The sequence below is a fragment of the Vipera ursinii genome, assembly GCF_947247035.1.
Source record: "Vipera ursinii genome assembly, chromosome: 2".
In the NCBI taxonomy this organism is placed as follows: domain Eukaryota; kingdom Metazoa; phylum Chordata; class Lepidosauria; order Squamata; family Viperidae; genus Vipera; species Vipera ursinii.
In genome coordinates, this window is record NC_139513.1 from 95,649,637 (window position 1) to 95,672,574 (window position 22,938).

General features: G+C 37.9%; 1 protein-coding gene across 1 annotated transcript in view; it reads right to left on the reverse strand.

Annotated features, from left to right (window-relative positions):
- NSG2 (neuronal vesicle trafficking associated 2) overlaps window positions 1-22,938 on the reverse strand; it is a gene marked incomplete at its 3' end in the record, with an annotated part of 55,561 nt that overhangs the window by 23,528 nt on the left and 9,095 nt on the right. The window contains exon 2 of the mRNA XM_083351574.1: window positions 11,460-11,579. Within this exon, the coding sequence (XP_083207700.1) occupies window positions 11,460-11,579 (120 nt within the window). The remainder of the gene's footprint in view (window positions 1-11,459; window positions 11,580-22,938) is intronic.

The window sequence follows — 22,938 nt, forward strand, 5'->3', positions numbered from 1 at the left end:
ATAGAATAGAATAGAATAGAATAGAATAGAATAGAATAGAATAGAATAGAATAGAATAGAATAGAATAACAGAACTGGAAGGGATACAAAAAATAAAACAAATAAGACAAACAGAATCCACATAACTTATCAGGGCCCAAAAGTTATAGGTATAGGTTCACAGATGAACAGATCTCCAATGAGTGGTCATGTCATCACCCAAAACAGCACTTTTTCACTCTTCAACCTCCCCCAAAATAGGAGACAACTATTTCCTTAGGAAATGACCAATATGGTCAGCCTGATTCTAATGAAGAGAGGCAGTCTTGCAAATAATCAGGTGCCAATGCATAAAGGGCTTTATAGTTAGATGCCATCACTGTAAATCATACTTAGAAGCTAATAGAAAGCTGATACAGGTTTCATAAATCAAGTGTGATCAACTACTGCAATGGGCAACTTCCGCAAACACCCAGTCCACTGCATTTTGCACCATCTGAAGTTTCTGAGTAGTCTTTAAGGAAAGCCCCCATGTAGGTGATGTTGCAGTAGTCTAGCCAAGTGGTGTTGACAGAATGGGCCATTGTAGTCGGGCCCAAGTAAGGTTGCAACTGGTACTAAATCTGATCAAAGGGCCTTATGACCACAGCCTCCACCTGCCCACCCAGAAATACCCATGGTAAGTCCAACAGGTCCTCAAATTGTGGACTCTCAAGCCTTCTCCTTGAGAGTCAAGACTGATGCTGTCACAAAATCTATTTTGCTTGGATTTAACTTTAGCCTACATTGACTGATCCAGACCCTAACTACCTTCAGACACTAAACCCTCAACAGTGACTCTGGAGTGGCTCAAGATGACAATAAACAATTGAGTCTCAATCTTATACTGAAGATATGGCACCCCAAACCAAATAGTTATTCTCTCCTAGTGACATCATATAGTATTAAAGAGCAAGATGGAGAGAATCAATCATGTGTCACTGTAGCTAATTGCTATGCTTTTATCCTTTATTTGTAATAAAAAAATAAGTTAATACATTATAAAATTCTCAAAATTAATAAAATATAGCTAGATTATAGATGTTCATTTAATTTGTTGATGTCTAATTTGTTGATGTCAAGTACAACTTTTACTTTCTCTAATGCCTGTGGGATATATATGGTAAATAGAAGATCAAGAGACAAGATTTCATCTTTATCAGTGAGAAGTTAGTATTTTATCAGATCCTGAATACAGAATATAAACTGAAAAATAAAAATAGCAACCTATGAGAAGTTAAAGAAAAGTTCAACTCTTTGGAATACTCATTAAGCTAAAAATCATGCTTCCAATATTTGTTAAAATTCAGGATACTTTAGTAAATACCTGTGACCAAATTCATCTCAACAGAGGAGGAAATACAAATAATATTTGCTTTGAAATTTTTATTTTCAAAATACTGATCATGAATTGTATCTAGGTCTAGCTTGATTAGTAGACAATTCTACTTCATTTTAGGCAGAGAGGCTGTAATGAGGTAAATCAATCCACATATATTATAATAATTCTGTATCTTTTGTACTTTTTTGAATATCAATATACTTAAAGAAAAACTCAGCAGATAACTTAATATTTAAAAAAGATTGTCAACATCCACAAACAAGACCACTGAAGGTTGGTTTTGATGACCAAAGACTCTTTGATACAATCAAGAATGTCATCTGTGGGACAAGAAAGATTTGTCACCTGGGGCAAATTCAGCTGCTCTTTCACCAAGAGATCTCACAGGTTCCTTGTCAGAAGCTCGTGGGGGGGGGGGGGACAGGTTTCATAGGGATCACCAAAGCCTACCTCATTCAGTAAAGGGAAATTCATACAATGCTTACTTTACATATTCAGCCACTTTGTGCATCATGATTTCTAGAGTCCTGACAGAGAATATAGAACATTGTTGAGAAATAAAATCTTCTATGGGCTTCTGTTTCAGTACATTTCCACAGCAAAATGATAAAACTTCTATATAAAGAAATTCTGACAGGTCTTCTCTGAGAACAGAACAGAACTGAAATTACTTTGGGACTTTGGTGGCTAGGTCTTAATGTAGTTTTAACACTATTTTCCTGTATTCCACCTACACAGAGTGGGCGAAGACATTTGTCATAATGTATGTGCAGGATGAGTCATGAAGTTGAAGAATAATTGGTCAAGCTGCCAGAATGCTCCATAACTGAGCTGAGCAACACAGAAATGCAATATCATGTTTCAGAAATGAGAAACTCCTGAAATAGCATATGTTTTCAATAAGAAAAAGAAAAGAAATAAGAACAGTTGTGCAGGGGCAACAACTCCTTTGGGGAATTATCCCAGAGCCCTGTAGAGGTATCTGCATCTAAAACAAACAAAAGCACAATGGAGTATGTGCTGACATGATACTGTACATATATGGGTATGGCTATAAGCATATTCTGTCTAAGGTTTCTACAGACAAACAGAGGCATTGTGAGCATGGCTTCAGTTTTTTATAGTAGAGCAATCTGTCTCTCCTGCCCACTTGAACCCTATTCTTGTAACACAGGTGTGGGATAAAACAAGCTAGTGATTGTGATTCATACAAAAAAAAGAGAAAGGATTTAATCACAGTCTACATCTTGAATCTTCCTGCCCCACCCGCCCACCAATATTCTTGCCAAGGTGGATGATGGGTCTACTATAAAAGTTTCTCTTCTAAAGAAACTCTATTTTGTCCATGATCTAAGTTCAATACTATTAACAGGTTAGTTTATTCAATTGGCTCAGAATGAAGGATTCATTTAGAATTACTTAACATGTACAAGGAGTTCTGATATTTCCTACAAAGGTGAAGTGACTTTCCTGAAAACAAAATGTTCTACTTGATGTTACTCACAAGGGTGAGGGTAGAATTGTAGTCTATAAGAGACAAGAAACATTGAAAATAGTTATGTGTTTTTAATTCTTTTCTCCCTCCTCATAACATCTATTGCCCTAATACATATTTCCTGTCTTGTACATGCAGTTTCCATCTTGCACATGCAATTGTGCATCTCTGATTGAAGAGATTGGCTCCTAAGGCCAAACATTGCCACCATATGGAGTGTTTTTGACCAACCCAAGCAGGAGTTCCAGCAGTTACTTGCAACTGTTTTTGCAATGCTTTTAGAATAAGAAAACATTAAGGAAGCTGCATGTCTTTTGCAATAACTGCAAAGAAATGCTTCAAGTCACTTTCCATGACCCCTGCAAACTCACCCCAGCCAGAATATCAAGTGAATTTTTGGAAAACATTTACCAAATAAAGAGATGGAAACTCACTGATGAATCCTGATAACTACAACTTCACTGTGATCTTCCATCATCTGAACAAAGACTGTCCTGGAATAATATTGCTAAAGAATTGCAAGAAGTTGCAAAACCAACTGGAATATCAAATACTGCATATTATGTTGCAACATCAACATGGTTGGTTTTGCACACAAAGTATCAGTGATAACATTTGTAACTCCTGTGGGGTTTTTGTACACTCCAACACAGAACATTTGAACTGTGAAAAAAAATATTTCCATCAACTACACAGTAAACAAGTAATTGAGAAGACACGAACATGTAGCAAAAGACATTACTGAACAGCAAATAGAAAGAAGATGGGATGGTATTATTAGAGTTGCCTATTTGAATCCAGTGTTTAATGTTTATTGGGGCCATAGTTAGATGTAGTTTGTGTGAGTCCATGCAAGAGCAGGAGCTGCTTTAAAGACAGTTCAGAAACCATCACTGAGGTACACTCAATGCACCTACTAGGACATTAAGAAAACCAAGATCATGGCATCTGGCCCTCTCAGTTCCTGGCAAGTACACCACCCTGAGTCCTTCGGGAGAAGGGCAGTATAGAAATATTAATAAATTAAATTAAATTAAGAAATGGAAGTAGTGACAGATTTTATTTTCCTGGGCTCCAAGATTACCGCAGATGGAGACTTCAGCCAAGAAATTAAAAGACGCTTGCTCCTGGGGAGGAAAGCTATGGCAAATCTAGACAGCACACTAAAAAGCAGAGACATCACCCTGCCAATAAAAGTGCGTATAGTCAAGGCTATGGTCTTCCCAGTTGCAATGTATGGCTGCGAAAGTTGGACCATAAAAAAGGCTGAGCACCAAAGAATTGAGGCCTTTGAACTATGGTGCTGGAGAAGACTCCTGCGAGTCCCTTGGACTGCAAGGCGATCAAACTGATCAGTCCTAAAGGATATCAACCCTGACTGCTCTTTAGAAGGCCAGATCCTGAAGCTAAAACTCAAATACTTTGGCCACCTAATGAGAAGGAAGGACTCACTGGAGAAGAGCCTAATGCTGGGAAAGGTTGAGGGCAAGAGAAGAAGGGGACGACAGAGAATGAGGTGGCTGGATGGAGTCACTGAAGCAGTAGGCATGAGCCTAAATGGACTCCAGAAGATGGTAGAGGACAGGAAGGCATGGAGGAACGTTGTCCATGGGGTCGCGATGGGTGGGACATGACTTCACAACTAACAACAACAACAAAGGACAGTCATTAAAACATATGTTATCAATCTTACACCAATTACATAGGTTACCAGACACTGATAAAAGTAAAGCAAAATAAAAAGAAGTGCACCCTTGATGTCTAGCATGCATCTAAAACTCTCCCCCTTCCATTATAGAATTATCCCTCCCCTCCAATTGATTTTAAGTCCAGATCTACCAAATGAGCTAAACAGATGAAACAGACGACCAAGTCACACATTATCATCAATGAAAAACACTAGATTTCTAAAGCTATAGAAGATGGGCAGAAGATTTATTGACTTTCTTTTTCAGTACTGACTGAAAACTGAAGCCACCCACTAAGTATCTTTTGTTCATATGAATTAATCTATGGAATTAACATGGTTATGGCTAATCTGTGGCCCATTCTTAATGGATAATGAAGGATATAGCAGGCCTTTAATCTTCTGTATATCTTTTTATCCAACCGGGAAAAAAATTATATGCCTGGGATCGGGAGTCTGACTGTCTCTCTCAATGTGTAGGGATAACTGTTTGAAAACTGATGAGAACTGGACCACATTTGGCCCTAAGAGAATGAACAAGAAAATAAAGACTAAATTCAAAAAGAGGTTCAATTCAGCTAGAGCTATTTTTTGGGGGAGGAGAAAGAGGAAGGGTCACTAAAAATATTTACCTGTAAAAAAAAAGATAGTTGGGCATCAAGGTTGCGATGTTGCTGATCCTCTGTTCCAAACTTCCTCCTTTCAAGTCATGTGATGTGGAACAAAGATATTATGAAGGCCCTCAAAAGGATTCTACAAGTTCTGCAGGCTTCTCTACCTTTTCACACAGGTATTCTCAATGTATAGTCTGGTAATTCCATGGATCTCAGTTTCTGCAATGTCCCATCAGCCCACCAAATAAAATCTCCTGAATAAGATATAAAGGAGAGGTCTCCTTGCATTCTGGGCCCCTATAGGAAGCATATCATTTTTATTTTTTTGGAGGGTTTTTTTGTGGGGGGGGGAAGGAATTTATTTACGATAAACTTAATGTGACAGAGAATACACAAAGTAAGCAGAATTCAATGCTGGAAGGAAAAGCTCACTCTCAATTTTCATTATTTTAAAACAAGTTTTCACCCTTTAGCAAAAGTGGAAATTGATGTTTGATAATGCAGAAATTTCTATGTCAAGGACATAGGTAAGAAGATTTCTGGAAGTCAAAGGAACATCAATATCCTTGGGAATTTCTATTTCTGTACTCTAATAGGAAAAGTCAGAATATACGGTGCAAAAACAGCACACTGGTTTAATTTGCATAATTTAGACAGTTCTACATTAGGCATGTGATCGCAACCTATTTTCAGCAGAAACACAAAGTTGTTTTTACAAGAATGAGATGGAAGGAAAAGCTAGAAGTAATGTAGGACATTACTGCTGCCGGCATCAAATGCCCTTCGCCCAGTGCGCTCCCACAGGGAGGGTCTGCTCAGGGTCCCGCCGGTAAGAGATTGCCGGCGGGTGACACCCAGGGATAGGGCCTTCTCAGTGGGGGCGCCTGCCCTCTGGAACCAGCTGCCAGTGGAGCTGAGGACTGCCCCTGACCTCCGATCATTCCGCCGGGGCCTGAAGACCTGGCTCTTTGAGCTCTCGGGCCCAGGCTGAGGAGAAATTTATTTTAATTGGGGTTTTTAATTGTACAGGGTTGGTTTAATCTTTTTTAAATTGGTTTTTTAACTTTTGTATGTTTGATTTTTAACTCACTGTAAACCGCCCTGAGTCCTCAGGGAAAGGGCGGTATATAAATGCAATAAATAATAATAATAATAATAATAATTGAGAAGGATCGCTTTTTAAATATTAGATTTTGCTCTTTTTTAATATTTTGAAGGTAGGGCAACATTCCTTGGAAGGGAAGGAGGCATAGCAGACAATATTAATTTTGGCCCTAAAATTGTTATTTTGAAGTCATTTTTAAGTTTGAGGAAATTAAATATGGCTGCTGCCAAAATATAATTTTCACTCACATGGGAGGAAAGGAAATAACAGCAATTAAATATCTAAATAAGAACATATATCTTTTTTTCAAAGTAAATGGATTGTTCTGGTTTTATCTAAAAATACAAAAGATTACATAACTTTCCTAATAACAGCAATTAATGCAAGTTTGTTAAAATATAAATTTACAATGGGCCACCCATATAACTGTATTTATAAACTTCAACCACTAAGAAAATATCTGCAAAGTTACATTTTTTTCTCATAAGACTATCTTACCAAAAACAAACAATTAAAAAAAATCCTTAATCAATCTATATTTGAAAAACAGACTCAAATGTTTCAAGAAGCATCGCATTACATTTTAGGAAAGAAATCCTGTGGATCAGGGGTCTTCAAACTTGGCCCTTTTATGAATGACTTGTGAACTTCAACTCCCAGAATTCCACAAGTCAGAAAAGGACCAATTTTGAAGACTCCTGCTGTAGATCAACGATATCAGGGAGGGTCCCCATCAAGTTCAAATGAGTTTACTCAAAAGTAAATGTTAATCAGAATTAGTAAAATGGGAGAAGCAAAGCTGAGAAAATGGTCATTTTGCAAAATGAAGGCTTCTCAAACAGCTATGTCAATCCCATAGATATTAGTCAAATCACTTGCTCCTTCCTTATATTTGGACATTACGAATCTGTTACAGAAAAGCCCCATGAATAAACGTTGGGTGGAAGGACAAAGGAGGCTGCAGTTCCTCACATCCAATTTAAGAGCAAATCCCTCTGAGCATAGTAATAATTGCTTCTTAATAAGCAATCACACGAAGATTTAGAAAATATGAAAATATGGCTTATATGTATGGTAAAGTCATTTTTTTTTACTCTTCCAGAAAGGTGAAAATGAAATTTCTAGCACATTGTTCACTGGAGAGTTATCTAAGAAAAAGAAAACATGATTATCTCATTTACAAGATCTGTTAGACTTTATTTCCTTCAGCCCTTTCCTTTCCTTCCTTTCTTTTATTTTTAAAATGTACCAGAATCAAAACTGATAAACCTTAAAACATTTATGCCATGTCCCTTGTCCATAAGCGCGAATGAAAGATACGTTTCCAGCACAAGGTAAAAGATAGGTATGTAATCAGAAGGTAGTATTTTTAATAACCTCCTTACAATATGCACTAGAATAAAAATGAAGAACAATTTTTAAAGCCGTATAGAAAATCATAAAAATGATCTATTAGCTCAGCTCATTTTGATTAGGAAATAATTCAGCATAGTCAATCAAGTTAATATGGAACGTGAAGTACCTATGAAAAGCAGGCAGAGGTTTACTGCCTGATCTCTTACAATGATAAGTGATTAACAGGTGATATAGACAAAATAAAAATCAGATCAAGAGTCAGAAAATAGCACTGTCATTTTCCATTGAATGACAGATCGCTGGGTTTATTTGCTGACCCAGATAACAACCAGTGTGAGAAGAATGCTTGGGAAGGGAAAGAGAGCAATAGAAGTAGTTTGGGAGATCAATTAAAGAAAAGTAAAGAGAAATAACAGGGACGCGGTGGCTCAGTGGGTTAGGATGCTGAGCTTGTTGATCGGAAGGTCGGCAGTTTGGCGGGTCGAATCCCGAGTGCCGCGTAACAGAGTGAGCGCCTGTTACTTGTCCCAGCTTCTGCCAACCTAGCAGTTCAAAAGCACGTAAAAATGCAAGTAGAAAAATAGGGACCACTCCGGTGGGAAGGTAACGGCGTTCTATGCGCCTTTGGCGTCTAGTCATGCCGGCCACATGACCACGGAGACGTGCTCGGACAAGCGCTGGCTCTTCGGCTTTGAAACGGAGATGAGCACCGGCCCCTAGAGTTGGAAATGACTAGCACGCATGTGTGGGGGAACCTTTACCTTTACCTTTAAAGAGAAATAAAAGTGATAGGGAACTATGTTGCCAATAATGTTTTGTAAATAAATATGCCTCCAAATTTCAGGCTATAGACTCCATATGAAAAAACAGTTTTCCTGGTTTAAGAAAGCATAAGATACTGATTTCAAAGGATTCTCAGAACTTTTCAAAGCATGAAATGTTTCGCCCTTGCATTGATTTAAGCCCAACTGCCTTTACTTTTTACATTTGATATTCACTGTTGGCAGATTTTTGCTTCCCAGGCCCATAGTTCATTTCAAACTAACTCTTATAGATCTTATGTTGGAACAGAATTCAGCAGTATACAGAGCAATACTCCAGTCAACAGAATTACTCTGCAACTTCATATGTCATAAGATCAGTGTATAGTATACCGTAAGATCACTTTTCGATGCGGGTACCATCCATATGGCAACATAGAAATATACAAGCTGGATTTCCCACATCTATAACTATAGAAGGCTTGTCAATTATGCATGCAATTCTGACTTATTCTTAATAAATGGGGATTTTGTTTATGATTTTTATGGAATGAGCACTGCATTGGGATCAAACAATCTTTTCTAAGTTTGTTTTATTCCACGTTTTAAATAACTCATGGCTGCTGAAGATTTGAGATTACAGGAAAGTCTTCTGCATTTGATATTAATTTAATACCAAAAGCAGAAGCTGCTAGTTTTCTACAGAAAATAGGATGTTTCCATTTCAGGCCCTATTTTTTTTTTTAGAATTAAATCTTTACAGAATCAGACTACAATTCTTTTATTTCCAGTTCGATATTAAAATTTCATATATATATACTCATATGCAAAAATATAGACATTTTCTGCACACTTTTCTTTAAAATATATAATTGTATATATTTTTCACACTCTGCACATTTTTTGGAAAGCTGTGCATTAAATAAATTCACATTAAGATGTAATTTGGACAAAAATCTCATGATAACCAGGAAAAAAAATGACAGGAGCAGGTGTATATTACCCTAAAATTTGGTGTGGCTCATTCTCATACCAAAATTAATGATTCCTCATTATTGATAAATAAAGCTTTTAGTTGTCATCTCATCCTTTAGAGCAAACAGAGATCAAAGACAATAGATAATACTTGCCAATAAACAGGGCTTGATAGAAATAGTTTGCAGGCATGAGTTTCATGTTCAAATACAATTTCTGGGTGTTTTTTTATTATGTCCACCCAGCAGTGGCAATATTACCAGTAATCATCTTTAGTCATGGAGGTGGACATCCTTTTAATCTGGGATTTTTTGCAACAGTGTAAAAATTTGCAACTGAGCACAAGCTCAATCTGTTGCATAATCAGGTTTGCTTCTCCATTGTGAAATCATGCCAATAAGAAATAGATGGAGTAGAACATAGACTTAATATAATATATGCTTTTTACAAAAAGATGAAGAATCATTTACCTTTAGAATCTGGAAGGATCTTGTGATTTGAGACCAAACTTTACCCAGAATTCAGATAATTAAGGTAATAGTAAATCATAGCATAAAATAATATAATGTAGTGCCTTTCTTGTGAAAAGTAGGTTTGTTCATATGGTTAGAAATAATTGTGAAATCTAACAGGTTGAATTATCTTCAACTTCTGTTTCAATGCCATTTCCCCCCCTCCCCTCCCAAAAAAAGCAACTTTGGAAGGCCAGGAGGAAACATTTAAATCATGGTTATAATGAAGGCAAGAAGTTTGATTTCCCCCTCTGAATTCTGACTATAACTGTAGGTTTCTCATGAGTAATAGCAGCTTGGAAGAGCTAGGCTCGGCCTGGCTGAATCCCTCTTCTTCTTCAGGTCACCCCTAATGCAGATGCATTACCATGCATTGGAAAGAATAAACTTAAGCTGTAGTTTCCAACTCAGGAATTCTTAAGTCAAGTGCTTCTTCTGTTAAGTGCCAGAACTCACACACATCATACAACCTGCCTTGCCTACCCTATAAGGTTTACCTTTGTAGTTGAAAAAAAAACCCTTCAATTTTTAGTGTATCTAAAAGACTAGGATTTTGTTCAAGGTAAGTTAATACTATTAATGTTATCATGCACTGTGTGGCTTTAAATTACAAGAAGGCATTTTATTAATCTTTTGGGACATTTACCACTGGCATACCCATTTAGTTTAATGAGTGGAAATGTCAGCTTTCTGCGTGGAATGAAACTGGCCCAATAAAACAAAATGTGGTTGCTTGTAAAAGATTGAATTATTTTTAAGAAGTGGTCAAACAAGGTGGAAAAATTTACATTTGGAGTTTAATATGGATATTGACTTGAAACAAATTAAGGTTGAAATTTTGTCAGTGAACAGATTACTTTTAATTTACCTTTAAGTTAAACCCAATTTAATAAATAGATCTGATTAAACCTCATACATAATTAATATATATTATTAATAATAATACCTCCAAATCTCAAGACATTGGCTTTATTCTTATTCTTCCCCTCTGCAATTTGACTATAAAGTATAAAAGACTTAAAAGAGATTTTCATAGACATCCCAGCCTTTGAACTATCCAATGAACCGAGACAGCAAAGTTTCACTGTTGGGCAAGCTTCCACGCCAGCCGCCTTTCTTTCCTCTTGCTTCGCCTCTTTTTAACCTCACACATCACCTTCTGTAAGAGAAGGCAAAAGGCTCGCTCACCCTCTCATGCAAGATGGCCTCCATGTTTATGTGTTTCTCACCGCCATCATCGGCTTCCATACCACATGGTCCGACCCAGCCAATCAAGCCACCTCTGACTGTGGTGCTCTGGTGCCTCATGGCTCCTCCTAGAGGAGGCAGACAGCACTGGAGGGTACCCTGCTCGCACTTTACTGCCAGCCAGGCATTTTCAAAAGCAAACAAGGATAGGAAGGGCAACAATAGGAAAAGAACGCAACTCTGGAAAATCCATCAAAAAAAGGTGCCGGAACTATGCATTCTTTGACAAAAAAAAGCCCTGCTTAAGTCCATGATTTTCAGTAGTATGCCATTTTTAAATCAGAATAGGAAAGCTGCTCTCTATTAATTATTCTTATGAAAATTACCAAACCTCTGCATTTCTTACCTTTAACCTTTCTGTTACACCATCAGTGAAACTGACTGTGAATTCAGCAATTTTGGGCACTCTAAGTTTTCCTTTGTTCTTCTGGTCTGGTTGATATTCTGTTCTTGTTTTCACAATCACCTAGAAACAAAAATTGACATCTTCAGTTTTCGCCAGCCAAATATATATATAGTTTCATTAAAGAATTGGTTTCCAATAAGTCATCTCTGTGAATATCTTCATATATGCAGAAGTCATTGTTGTAAGATATAAAAAATATACACACACACAGAGAGAGAGAGAAACAATGAAGGTTAAATAAATGAACTGACAAAATTTTCCATGATAGTGAGAGACTAAACTAAGTCACCCTCCTTAAACCTACTAGTGTCCTGCACTTCACATCTGGGGATAAGGAAAGGTGAAAAAAAATCATTTCTTTCATAAAAAAATACAGATAACATCTTCCTCCTGACATCTGTATTTTCAAAGTTATTATTTTAGTCATCAAATGCTTCAGAGTGACACAAATTACATGGGACAAGCTTTAGGACTATTAAATACTATGTAACTGAACACCGTAGTGGTCTCTATTTTTCTACTTGCATTTTTACGTGCTTTCGAACTGCTAGGTTGGCAGAAGCTGGGATGAGTAACAGGCGCTCACTCTGTTACGCGGAACTCGGGATTTGATCCGCCAAACTGCCGACCATCTGATCGACAAGCTCAGTGTCCTAACCCACGCATGTGCGGGGGAACCTTTACTTTTACCTTTTTTAACTGAACACTAGCCATTCTGGCCCTGAATTTCAGCAGAGATGCTCTGGGAATCACAGATTAAAGGCCTGAGCCTTATCCTTGACTAATTTGGATGGTATGGAATTTGGAGGGCCCATTCTGCAAAGACAACATGTAATAAGAGTCCCTAATTTGATAGAGTACATCTTACTTAGCCATATGATATCTTCTTTGGCTTATCTAAAACTACATGTTTTTCTCATAATAAATATTTTGTTCAACATATTTTCTGCCAGTGTTGCCAATTAATCATCCATAAATCAACTGAATGGGAATGATGCACTTCAAATGATACTGAATTTTGTATAGAATTTCTATTTCTTTGTCCACCTTCTTCAGGGACATCCAATGACATGGAAGAGGGCTGAGGCCATACTAGGTGCTGCTGAAATCTGACTAGCCTAGTATACACTCAATTGGATAGAGATGGGCACCTATAGAAACTAATTCAATGAATAAATATTATCAGGAAAACATGCATTTGATTTGAGAAGCAATGTACATGCCTGTGTGTACTCCAACACTCTTTTTTTATAAATCTAAAGCACAGGTTGACACATGCTCAGAATTTGCACATTCAAAATTTGCATAAGTACAAAATTTTCTCCATCTAATCTACAACAAATGTTGAAGTAGTTCTAAAACATGCAACAGTTGGTACATGTTGGACAGTGAAATTACCTAAAAGGAGGATGAACAGACGACAAAGCTATATACTCCTGTGTCTAAAATGACTCAACTATATCACTGAAGCAAGAACATTTCATTTTAGGATGCCACTATGATCTGCTTTAAATTTTCACCACATTCCATAAATATCCTTCTCCCATTTCTATGTTTAGAACATAGTGTCTAACCTGGGAATTCTGATAGTCCTACAGATTTTTAAGAACTGTTGCTATACACACACACAAACACATTTTATATATATATACTGCATTGGAAAGTGTTTGTGTGTATATACACACGCACACATTTCCCAATACTGTATTATATTTTGCATTGGCTTTAGACAGTTAGCTACTTTGGAAGCTATTTTTGGCTGAGAAAATGAGATATAGAAGAAATAACAGAATTATATGTGGATAATGAAACAAAAGTTGGAATTTAATCCAGAATTTAGGTGCCAAGTCAGATGGTTTTGTTCCAGAGGCTACAAAATTTGGAAAGCTGCCATTTTCACATCAGCCCACATATCTGAATAATTATAGACTATCTTTTATGCATTGTCTTATTTTTAACAGCTGGCAAAGTCATTGATAATTCAGAATCCATACTTTACATCTTAATATATGTGTGTTCCTTCAAAATAGAACTGGAAATGATATGTTTGATATTTACTTCCAAGAGTTACACATGAAAGAAGGCAGGTCTCAACTGTTTTGCTTTGAGAAAGAAAGAAAGAAAGAAAGAAAGAAAGAAAGAAAGAAAGAAAGAAAGAAAGAAAGAAAGAAAGAAAGAAAGAAAGAAAGAAAGAAAGAAAGAAAGATTATAGTCATTGCCCTTAATAATAAATATCTCAGGACAAAGAACTTTTCTGCTGGAAATTCTAAGCAGAATAGACTGCTAATTATTTCTTGTAAATGACTCTGCTTTTCACTACTCCCCTTTAATCCATTTGCTCTCAAAAGTCATTGTTTTATTGGCAGCACCATCCTAGGCCATTACCTCAGAAAGAAAATCCATTGAGATCAATGTGACTTACTCCTAGATAAGTTTGAATAGAAGCAAGTTTAAATTCTTCCCCAAAATAACAATGGTTTTAATCCTAGAAAATCTTGGTGCAACTTGAGTATAAGAAGGGTGTGATGCCTATAACAAGGATGAAGAGAGAACCATGGGCCAAATTACCTAGCTTTGTAACAAGGACAAAATGTGTACTATTTTAAAAATCAATACTTTTCTATTTGTTGAATATTTACAAGAAGATGCCTTAATGTTTAATTTCAAAACAGAGAGGCATTACAGTATCTGTGTAGTATACCATTAATGTAAATTCTGCTTCTTAGGGAGATGAAGTTTGAGTAGAAAATGGAACACACTCCTTGAATTCTCAGATGCACACTAGTTTCATAAATATATGGAAGAGAAGATGAACAATATAAAGAGGAGAAAGTTGCGTGCTTTGTTATAAGATGCTCTATTTGTAAAAAAAAAGTATTTGCTTCAAAATTCCTTGATATAGATTCATTGACCACAGTTTCAGTTCATAAAATGGAAACACTGTCCTGTAAATAGTAAAAGAAATTTATTTATTTATTTTATTTAGTTATATTTATATACCGCCCTATTCCCTGAGGACTCAGGGCGGTTTACAGGAAATTAAAAAATCCAAAATACAAAAATTAAGAACCAAATTAAAAAATATTAAATTAACCCTGTAGTCAGTTAAAAAGAACCCCAAATTAAAAATTTCTCCTCAGTCTGGGCCCGAGAGCTCGAAGAGCCAGGTCTTCAGGCCCCGGCGGAATGATCGAAGGTCGGGGGCAGTTCTCAGCTCCACCGGCAGCTGGTTCCAGAGGGCAGGCGCTCCCACCGAGAAGGCCCTATCCCTGGGTGTCACCCGCCGGCAGTCTCTTACCGGCGGGACCCTGAGCAGACCCTCCCTGTGGGAGCGCACTGGGCGAAGGGCATTTGATGCCGGCAGCAGGTGTTCCCTCAGATATCCCGGACCCAGGCCATGTAGGGCTTTATAGGTGATAACCAGCACCTTGAATGCCATGTGAATTTATTTTCCTACTTTCTGGTATCTGGGAGCATGAAGTTTGATTGCCCATCTTTACTAGCAATACATTGTTTCTGCATATAACACAAAATCTTAATTATTACCTCTAAGTCCTTATATGGTGTTGGGCCTGGATAGAAACTGCCTGAACAAAACAGGCAAGCAGATAATGCCTGCTAAAGCTCCCAACTTATTTGGTGTAAGGAGACATGGAAATAAATAAATATTCTCTGTGGGGGCCTCCCTTTCTAAAGAACCATTTGTAAGATTTATTTTATTTTTATTTTGTTTTTATTTTAATTCCATTTATATCCCGCCCTTCTCCGAAGACTCAGGGTGGCTTACAAGCTTAGCAGTAGCCTTCATTCTATGTATATGCCTGCTTGTTAGGGCTTTCGCCCCCCCCCCAAGTGGCATTATTACAAAGTCAGCTTATTGCCCCCAACAATCTGGGTCCTCATTTTACCTACCTTGGAAGGATGGAAGGCTGAGTCAACCTTGAGCCTGGTGGGACGCGAACCTGCACTAATTGCAGGCAGCTGGTGTTACTTAAGGAGGCATTAGCCCACTGCTCCACCAAGGCTTATGGCCTTGCTCCACCAACCCTTATGGCCTTCTGGAGGTTTATGAAGAGTTGGTTATTGCAGAAGGTCTTTGGAAATAGATTTATTTTCTGAAAGAGATGTGGCACCCAGAACATAACCTTCAGACTTACTGTTATTATCACTGTTGATTTGTTTCATTTTTTGAAGAACCCTTCTAGTTTCTATAATCCATCAGATCCTGCAGAGTAGCAAACCATTTTTATCTGAGAAATGTTGGGAGAACATATTAGATCGCCAGCACAAGGTAATTGATGGACCCCGTTGGGTTTCAAGACAGCTCAGAGTTTTCCACAAGGATCTGCTGAGTAGTTTGGCTGGGGCCCTACCCACAGTTTGGAAAAGCCTCCATCACTTTGTCTGAAATGGTATAGGGTCTCCTGATTGAGCAAGGGGTTGGACTAGAAGACCTCCAAAATCCCTTCCAACTCTGTTATTTTGTTATTCTGAATAGGCACCTGGCTGGGGGCCTTAGACTGGAATGCTGCTATGCAGCCTTTCTCCCCACATAGTTCCAAGATACATCTTGGTTTTCTGGGGAGATCTGAGAAATAAAGCCCCCCAAAAGCCGATGAGTTCTGGGAAATGGAGTCCAACTTGTGCTTTGCTTTTTGCATTGCCATAATGAGCATGCACACAAAGGGTGGAGTTTGCATGTCAACAGCACAATGGTGTTTTTATCATTTTGATGAAAGCATCAGATCCTGTAGACGCAGGATATCAGATCCTCCTACCTCATTTATAGTATAGAACAGGTTTTCGGATGTAAAAATGGGACAATTTTGGGAGATGCCACACATCAATAAATCACTGGCTTCTCCAATCTTCCTCTTTGAGGTTTCAGATTGGTTTTTTCCTCCCATAAATCATCTCAGAAATAAAGGTGTGTCTGTTTCAAATGCCATGAGGTGCATTTGCAAGCTATCTGGGCTGCTCCACTTTGCTAATCCACATTTATTTATTTATTTTATTATATTATATTTATATACCGCCCTTTCCCGAAGGACTCATCACACTAACAATAACAAGTTATCGGTATGTATAAATAACTCTTCAGTTTTAACAGCACATGTGACTAAAGAGACTGAGACTTCACCAATGAAGCAATAAATATTACATAATACAGTATAGAAGCAACACAGGTGCAACAGGATAAAGTAATGACAAGTATTTTTAAAATAAAAACCGTTGGACTTCTCAGTAGAGGAGAGGTTTGGGAAGCTTGTTAAAGAAAGTATCAAATTATGCTAATAAGGTGACAAAATGTTATTAATTCCAATCATTGGCTAGACAACATGGAACTAAGCACTTCTAATTAAGAGTTTGGCCTGATTGGTCTTCCTGTTTATATTGAAAGTTCTTGGCATAAATGAAATGTGATCCTCTTAAGGTGGCCCCCTGCTGTTTTGTATCAACAAGTACTGTCTCACTAAACTGAAAAAGCTCTGCTTCCATTAAGTGCGGTGACATCTCTCTTTCCTTTCCTGTTCTCCATTTATTTTCTTGATTGGACCTTGATACTTACTTTCTCCATGCTTTGTAAAGCCTGGATCATTAATTAAAGAAAATTGATCATTAGCACTAAGCTCAGTAATGCTCTGCAAATGCATCTGTGTTCTTTTTATAAACAAGTCAAGCACAGCATTCATTCCCTTTCGACTCTGCACATCTGCAGTCCTTGGATATACCTTCCTCCTTCTCTAATCATAAAATGCAAAGAAAGCATTATATCAGAACGACCTCTCTGCAATCTCTGATTCATTTTCAAATTTATTTCCTTTGTCTCTCTCTCTTTCAATATGTTTTCTCTGTTGAATTCATATTACTGCATTGTTGACTTCCAGAAAGCAGGGCAAGACTTTACTTATATTAAAAAACTTCCAAAAAATATTTCATAGAAGACCTTTTCATTTTACAGTCTGCATCTAGACTATCCCTATCTGGCCTGCAATGGTTTGACATTGGCAGGGAGCGGGGCGTCTTCAGCAGGCACAAAACAGTGTTGGTGGGAGACATGGCAGTGGCCCTCCACAACAGTCCCAATTTCTCATGTGGTCCATTGGGAAATTAATAGCCCACCCCTGTTTTATAGCAACACACACTCTAGTGCCTGGGTATTAATTTTGCAGGAAGATATAGTTGCAACTACAGTATATCTCATCTTCTGACTTACAAGCCTGGCATTTTAATGGCCTTCTTGGCAACTAGCAGAAAATGGGACCATTCTGATATCTGGGAGAATGTTTCTCTACAGAAGGTGGTAACAATCTTGAAGGCTCATTTCCATGATCCTTGAAGATGGCATTCTCTGAGCAAAAGAATGAGGAGGCAGCCCCACCTTAACAAAGGATATTGAACAGATGAATACTATGAAGAGTTGCTGGTCCCTCTGATCTCCAAACATTCAGCCACAAAGGGCTTTAAAGGTGACAGCCAAGACTTTGAATGTCACCAAAGGCCAAATAACAACCATTCAGCTCTCAATACTCAGGATACTGTGGCCACTGTATTCCAAAAATAATCTATGCCATTTGTTTTGCCTATTTCCCCTACAACTGTGAGGGGGGTTGGGCTGAGAGAGGCTGGCCCCAATACCCAATGAAATTCTGTGGGTGTGAGGGTGATGGGATTCTAAGTCTTTCCACTCTTAGTCTAATATTATAACTGCCCTGTTAAAAACTTCTTTCTCCAGATTCTATTGGATCCAGTCCCTAAATTGCATTGGATAGACTCTATAGACCCTGACTAAAAGATTAGTCATTAAAACATAACATAAAGATCTCCCTCATGACCCTAAAAATAGGTTTTTATACATAGAATACTTATCATCCCAATGTGCCATTGGTATCTGCACTTGATACTGCAGATGTTTGTCAGTTTCACAGTCCTGTAATGGGATTTAAAGAAGTGGGTGGATAAATGGATGGATGGATGGATGGATACTCACAACACACAGGTTATTTCTTTAAAATATTTCCTAGAATAAGCAACAGGGATGATGCATTTAACTACCCAGAACTCTTAAAACAGAAATCTGAACGAAGGTGAAATTATTATTTAAAAGCTAAGTGGGGGAAAAATCTGATAAAAATAAGACCAAAGGAAACTTATAGAAGGAGATGAGAAGTGAAGCTAAGATCAGTACAAGCAGCCCCCAATTATAGTCAAGCATCCAGCATGAATTTTTCATGTATAATGAAAGAGTTATGATGAATTAATGTAAATGTGTGTCCCAGCTCATAGCAGAAGACATGTATACTGTAACAAACTGGGTGCAACAAAACAGCTAAAAAAGATTGTATCCTCTGATTTTCTCACTTTTTAAAATGATTCATAATTCCATAGGTCTGTTACTCTCTTAGCCTCTTTGTTCCTGCTACATGCTAAAGAGAAGGAAAGCTCCGGCTTTAATACTATTTCACAGGACCTGCTGAGATATACATACTTGGCATTTACATTATAATATAACCTCTTTAAAATAATTTGCAGAATGATCTTGGTAGAATCATAGAGCAATCAAGAGTAAATGTTTAGAGGGAGGGAGGGAGGGAGGGAGGGAGGGAGGGAGGGAGGGAGGGAGGGAGGAAGGAAGGAAGGAAGGAAGGAAGGAAGGAAGGAAGGAAGGAAGGAAGGAAGGAAGGAAGGAAGGACCCACCCTTCAACCATTAGTTTTCCTCCCTAGGTTGTATTACCATCAGCATGATATGGGGTTCTTTTTAAAAAGAAGTGATGATTATGTGATAAAGCATTACATCCTCAAAAAGTGTTAATTATATTATTATCAGGCAGAGAATTGGACTGAACACTACCCCAACTATGGCCATTGCATTTATTTATGGAGTCAAATTGTTAAGCTTAAAAATAAGCAATTTATCACCTACTTAATTTTAGCAGCTAAAATAATAATCACTCAATAAAGGAAAACCTTAGACAAACTAACAGTTATGGATCAATAAAGACTCCACAATCAGTGTAATTTCTGACATGCTAGAAAATATTACAAATTTCTTTTGAATAATGAAAAATCAGAGGTAAGAATCACAATTCTAACAAATCAGGATGGATCTTAATTATAACAGACCCATTATTGGAAATAGTTATGATGCATTTTAACCAGTGCTGGGATTCAGCCAGTTTGCACCAGTTTGGTAGAACTGCTAGCTAATTTTTTGTTGGGCAGCAGAAACATTTTCAAAGCTTCTGGACTTCGCATCCATGGTCGTGGGGTGATTTTATGATGCTCCAGAGGCCCAATCCGGGCATCCGAGGCCTGCTAAATGCTTCTGCTGCCCATATCTAGGGCTGCAGAGTGATTTCACTCCATCCCTGGCTGATTTTACAGGCCTCCGATGCCTGGATCAGGTCGCTGGAGCATCACCCTCTCGGTGGCCATGCTCCCGGCACCCAGTGATGCATAAGTGGGTTTTGGGTTGCAGTTTGGGCACTCAGTCTCAAAAAGGTTCACCACCACTGCTTTCGGTTCTTACTACCTTGAACAGTTTTCTATTATCTGCAAACTAGGATAGCTCACTGCTTAACTCTACTATAAGGTTATGTACAAAGAAGTTGAAGGACACTGATCAGAATAAGGAGCTTTGAAGAAATTCTTCTTATCTTCACTCATTGACAAAATTGCCCACAAATTCTTATCCTTAGCTTTATATTTTTTAACTCATTAGTAACCCATAAAATAACAGATAGGTCCCTCTCATAATTATTAAGCTTACTCAGAATCCTTTGATGAGGAACTCTACTTAAGACATTTTGAAAGTCCAAGAATACAGTGTCAACCTGTCACTTCTATCCATGTGCCTAACAGTCTAAAATTTTTTTTCTAGTTTAGTAACATAGGGTTTACCTTTGCAGAATCCATGCTGATTGGCCTTCAGCAAGATTAGTTTCTGTGCACCTTCTTAAAGGTCCAGGAGAGAGGGATTCAGCTTACTGAAATCTCCTTCTGGCCATTCAGAGAATGTGGAATCATAACCATCCCTAACCAGGGACTTCTGGAAGGTAAAGAATTCTGAGAGTAGTTAGCACCTGGCTTGACCCTATGTTGGAAAATATCTTGCTTCCGAGAAATACACAAATACATGGCCTGGGCCTGAGGTTACCTGAGGAACTGACTCATCCCCATCACCTCAGTCTGCCTCACCCAATCAAGTAAGAAAGATACGTTATGGATCCTGTCAGTTAGTCAGGAAAAATGTCTTCTCTGCCATTGCCCTTGCTCTCTGGAATATTCTCTCTTCATAGGCGAGGCAGGCATCCACTCCCTGGCCTTTCAAAGATATTTGAAGACCTGGCTCTGACAACTTACATGGGGCTCTCTGGGCAGCCCACACCCTGAGGATGGTTAGTGCCTTGATGGCCCTTGCCCCACCATTTAACTTTTATTTCATCACCAAGAGGCTTATTGCTTTCCTATTGTTTCTATGTTAGGTTTTTATCTTTGTAAGACCACCAGTGTCACTGAGAGTGAGTTGGATGGCCGTATAAATTTTCTTAAATAAATAAATTTTATTTATTTATTAACTGTATACCTATCTATCTCACTATTGGAACAATTCTGGGTGGGTTTTTTTAACTTATTCTATTTTTGTTTTTATCTGGTTCTTCTTATTGATGCACGGTATTTTTATATGGCTTTTAACCTTTGATTTAACCTTTGGTGTTATTAACTGTACATCGCTCAGAGTCACTCTGTGAGTGAGATGGGCGGTATCTAAATTTGACAAATAAGTAAATATCTCCTTGTCCTCGGACTGAAAATGCATACAGTTCTCACTTGTTTTCTCTTATATTGATTGCCATTATTTTATATCACACTTTCCAGAGTACAAAGGCTATTAAGCATAATCAACAATCCTAATTAAAAGCCCAGCAAATTATATCTTTGAAAACACAAATGAAAACTCTGCCATTCTTCCCACTAAGCAGTTGGTGATAAAGGACCTGTGGGAGGAGAGGGAGTTGTCTTCACTCGTGTTCTTCCATCCTTTTTCTTTATTCTATTATGAAGAAAGTTGCCAACTAATATGTTTGACATTTTGAAGTGATGGCCTTTACAGCTGAATCCCTGTGGGTATATTCTCCTATAATAGAAACACTGTTCCTTAAAGACAAAAAAAAAAACCTAAAAGCAAAACTCCTCTGAAGATGCCTTTTGGTCTGACATAAAGTTGCATCAAAGACAAATATCTGAAGGTGTACCTTTTCCCATAATTTATATTGTCATAATGAGTATAAAGCCAAAGAAATCCCATCTCCTTCAGGGGAATTCCAACTGAATAACAAAATATTATCTCTGCACAAAGCTCTGTAGTGAAGTTGCTAAGCATATTTTTTTCCACCCAATTTAATACCTATCAATCCATCAGAATAGAGCTGGAAGGGACCTTGGGGGTCTTCTAGTCCGACCCCCTGTTCAAGCAGGAGACCCTATACCATTTCAGATAGGTGGCTGTCTACTTAAAATCCTCAAGTGATGGAGCAACACGACTTCTGGAGGCAGGTTGTTCCACTGATTAATTGTTCTCGCTGTTAGGAAGTTTCTCCTTAGTTCTAGGTTGCTTCTCTCCGTGATTAGTTCCATCCATTGTTACTTTGTCTTGCCTTCTGGTGCTTTGGGAAATAAGTTGACCCCCTCAATTTTCTGGCAGCTCCTCAAATACTGGAATACTGCTATCATGTCACCCCTAGTCCTTCTTTTCTCTAGACTGGCCATACCCAGTTCCTGCAACCATTCTTCATATGTTTTAGTCTCCAGGCCTTTAATCATCTTCGTTGCTCTTCTTTGCACTTTTTCCTAGAGTCTCAACATCTTTTTTGTAATTTAGTGGCCAAAACTGGATATAGAATGCCAGTTCTGGTCATATTATCACATAGGCAGCCAATTGCTAAACATTACATATAATAACTGGGGTTGGAGGGCTGAGGAATGGAGAGAGGATCTTTCCTGCTCTATCTCAGGCTGCACTATTTTACTCTTCTTAAATAAGGGAACCAAGGACCAATTAGAGACAAGGAACCAGCAGCCTCCAGATGTTGCAGGATAATTGCTGTAACCCCTGCCCAAAATAGCCATGGTTGGCTGGTTTTACTAGTGTATTTCTTTACTATGCTTTTGAATTCTTGCATACTTGTGATTCGTTTTGTTTAGTTTTCATTGCTTTTCATGCTGAATTTGATAATTGGTTATATATTTGCTTGCTTCAACTGTAAAATATATCTTTTATTAAGCAAGTGTAGGTAATCAGCAATTACCACCAGCAATTAATGGGTCCATGTCTCAATAGAAGTCTTACAGCTAATCCCTGACATCTCCTGATCATGGCTTGCTGTTGTTAGAGAAGCAAAGATAAAGGATCTCCTT